Source organism: Pteropus vampyrus, unplaced genomic scaffold (genome assembly GCF_000151845.1).
Source record: "Pteropus vampyrus isolate Shadow unplaced genomic scaffold, Pvam_2.0 Scaffold766, whole genome shotgun sequence".
NCBI classification, from domain to species: Eukaryota; Metazoa; Chordata; class Mammalia; order Chiroptera; family Pteropodidae; genus Pteropus; species Pteropus vampyrus.
In genome coordinates, this window is record NW_011889547.1 from 5,184 (window position 1) to 8,511 (window position 3,328).

General features: G+C 60.8%; 1 protein-coding gene across 1 annotated transcript in view; it reads left to right on the top strand.

Moving 5' to 3' along the window:
- Positions 1 to 1,724: 1,724 nt before the first annotated feature.
- The window catches only part of LOC105309538 (proprotein convertase subtilisin/kexin type 6-like), a gene marked incomplete at its 5' end in the record, with an annotated part of 84,636 nt that continues 83,032 nt past the window's right edge, over positions 1,725 to 3,328 (top strand). Inside the window, 3 exons of the mRNA XM_023526258.1 lie at positions 1,725 to 1,835; positions 2,241 to 2,384; positions 2,875 to 2,951. Coding sequence (XP_023382026.1) covers positions 1,725 to 1,835; positions 2,241 to 2,384; positions 2,875 to 2,951 — 332 coding nt within the window. The remainder of the gene's footprint in view (positions 1,836 to 2,240; positions 2,385 to 2,874; positions 2,952 to 3,328) is intronic.

The window sequence follows — 3,328 nt, forward strand, 5'->3', positions numbered from 1 at the left end:
CTCGTCGGGGTTGCTCCGTGGCTCCCCTGCACCACCTGCCTCATTCGGGGCGTCGCCCCCTCGGGCTCCGTGACTGGAAGTCAGAAGGGCATCAGCGAGCTGGGTGGGGACACCCCGGGGAGCTGGGAGCCCGCGCGGCTCTGCCCACGACGCTGTCCCATAACCAGACGATTAACAGATCAGGAAACCTCGTCGTGTTTTGTGCCAGGTAAAGGCCTTCTGGTTCAGACGGTGACGTGCGGGGGACTTTCGAAATGCCATCGGAGGGTGTTACGAGCAAACTATCTCATCGAGCAGTTTTATTTTCCATGCAAGTGTCTATTCTCACTGGCAATTATAAATTATCTAGGACTTGGGGACAAGGCTCATTTTCCCGCCTGAACCCAAATTGGTTCTGAGCTCTCTGGCGTGTTTCTGCTGGGATTTTACAGGCAAATCGCTTCGGAGGTGGGGTCAGTCATGACACGTCTTCCTGAGCGCTGTGCCGTGCCCGTGGCCGAGGCTTTGCGGTCAGCCCCTCCCTGGAGTGGGCGGCCGCGTCTGCGGCTGGTCTGTCCTCGGGGTAGCGTGGGGATGCTTCTGGGAGACGTGGGGACGCTTCTAGGAGCTGCCACCGTTGGCTCCCCCAGTGGCTGTTACGGCCTGTGACTTGGACTGGCCTGTGGGTCACCCTGGGCCCTCACTGGCCCACCCCGGAGGCTCTTGTCCCCCGTCCACCCGCCTCGCTCTCCGGGCTGCTTGGCGGGAGCCCGGCCCGGGCCCTCATCCTCCCGGCCCGGCCCCGGCGACAGGCCAAGGCCCCCACGGGTGCTGCTGCGACTCAGCGGGACAGAACCAAGACCGTGTCTCGTTCAGGGCCTGAGCCTTCTTTCCCCGAGACCTCGTAGAAGGACAAGAACCCATCCGCCTGGAGATTCTCGATTCTCTTACACTCACGTGGTGACACAGCTGTGTGTCAGCCCCGACGTGACTCTCCGCACGGCCCAGTCCTTAAGCCAGCGCTGCTCGCGACATCCCACGAGAAGCCCCTGCACGGATGAGCAGGCTGAGGCCGGGCGCCCGCAGGGCTCTGGGTCACGCTGAGTGGGTTCGGGTCCAGCCGCCGGTTACTCTGCCGCTCAGACGTCCTTCCTGGAAGACAGACCGGGCCGATGGACAGAGGTGTTCGAAACCCCGAAAATAACTTTTAAATTTTAAATTAGCAATGATGCTTCCAACAAGGAATTGCTGCTATTAATGTGTTGCCGTATCCCTTTCTAGATTTTTCTCTGCGTTTTGGTATCATGTTTTTAGTGGCTGCTAAAAATTCTGATATATGGATTATCAAGATTCGCTTATTCGTGTCCTCAGTATAAACATCTTGCTTCCAAGTTCAGATAACCATTTGGCCAATTTCTCTCCGTACTTATATGTTCTTTTAATTTGGGACAAGCCTCACCAGACGATTTATTAGCGACGTTATGAGACCTTTCTCTTTTATGAGAATGATTTCAAAATCAGAGTTGTGGGGTCTCCTCCACACACACACACACACACACACACACACACACACACGTTCTCCTTTTTCGACTGCGGTCATTTGGAAGCGATAGTGTCACTGTGGAGTTTCACGTCCAGGGCGTCTGGGGCCACACAGGTCCTCGGCAAACGGAGCCTGTGGCAGCCCCCGGGAGGCTGCAGGAAGCCGGGTCCTCACAAACGAGCCACGTCACGTCTCTCCGCAGGTGACATGGCTGCAGCAACAGCAGGTTAGACGCCGGGTGAAGAGGCAGGTGCGGAGCGACCCCCAGGCCCTGTATTTCAACGACCCCATCTGGTCCAACATGTGGTACATGGTGAGTGGGACGCGGCCTCTCTGTGCCCGGCGTCTGCGGTGGCACATGTCCGGAAGGGCTGCTTTCCCCAACGAAGCTAAATTCTCGCCATGAAACCCCAGACACACTCGTCTTGAGCGTGAAACCAACGCTTTCACCTTGGGCGGGGGCGCGAGTTCGCTCCTGATTTTTAAAAATCATATGAAAGTTGTCAGGGGGGCCTCTGAGCAGGCCTTGGGACCAACAGAAGGGTGAGATGAGCCCCCGGACAGAGGCCCGAGGGGGCGACGTCCCAGGAAAATGACAGCCGGATGGGCAGGTGCGGGAAAAGCATCCGGAGCCCCGGGGCGGGGGGGGCGGGCATGGAGCGTCCGTCCCGGGCCCAGACCGTCCCTGTCGGGCGCTCCGTGTCTCCTGTGCACGCAGCACTGCGGCGACAGACACAGCCGTTGTCGATCGGACATGAATGTCCAGGCGGCGTGGAAGAGAGGCTACACGGGGAAGAACGTGGTGGTCACCATCCTGGACGACGGCATAGAGAGGCATCACCCCGACCTGGCCCCGAACTACGTGAGTCGGCCTGGGACGGGGAGCTCTGCGGCCCCGCCGGCCCCGAGCCACTCGAGGCCCCAGACGTGGGGACCGCACAGTGACTGCCACTGATGCGGTCTTCTTCTCTGGTTTCCTCTGTCACGTTTTCTTGTCCCCGGCTTCCTTTTTTGGACGAGTGCCGTGTGTCACACGCAAAAGACAAAATGCGCTTAACTGATCCGCCTCCTAGTAGCTCAGTTTTGGGGAAGTCGAGGGTTATACACAGATTTTCAACGGCGGAGCTGGGTGGGCGCCCGTCACCCCCAGTGTTCTAGGGTCGACTGTGCAGATTTGAACACTGTAAAGTGCCGTTCCCCCTAGAAGAGGAGGCCGCGCGGACACCGCCGGGGAGGGCTGCCGGTCACGGCGGCGGGGCCGGCCCGCGTCCGTTTTCCGCGGGTGGCGCAGACGGTCACAGCAGGGCTGTCGTGTGCTATGCCTCCTCGTTGACCAGGCTGTCACTTCTCAGGACCCCTACGCCAGTTACGACGTCAACGGAAATGACTACGACCCGTCACCACGGTACGACGCCAGCAATGAAAACAAGTAAGTTCTCCGGCCACCCGCCCCGCTGCCCTCCCACAGACGGGACACGAGGCAGCCGATGGCGGGGACGAGCCGGGCCTGGTGCCCGGCCCGTGCGTGGGGTCACCCGGGAGCCGGCAGCCAGGCCCTCGGGCTCCAGGCCGTGTCCCCTCTGCGGCCGGCCCATTACGGATGCTCGGCCGCCACCGTCCCCGCTGCCGGCCTGGTCCGGCCGTTTTAAGGGAATGACTGTTGGAGCCCGTGGCCGCCACCCCCGGCTGTGCTGAGAGCCATCGGGCCTGTTCACGCAGCAAGTCGCGTGCCTGAGCCTCCGGGACTCGGGCGTGATGCTGGGGACTCCGGGCTCGAATCCCAGCATTCCCGGCCGCGTGGCTTCG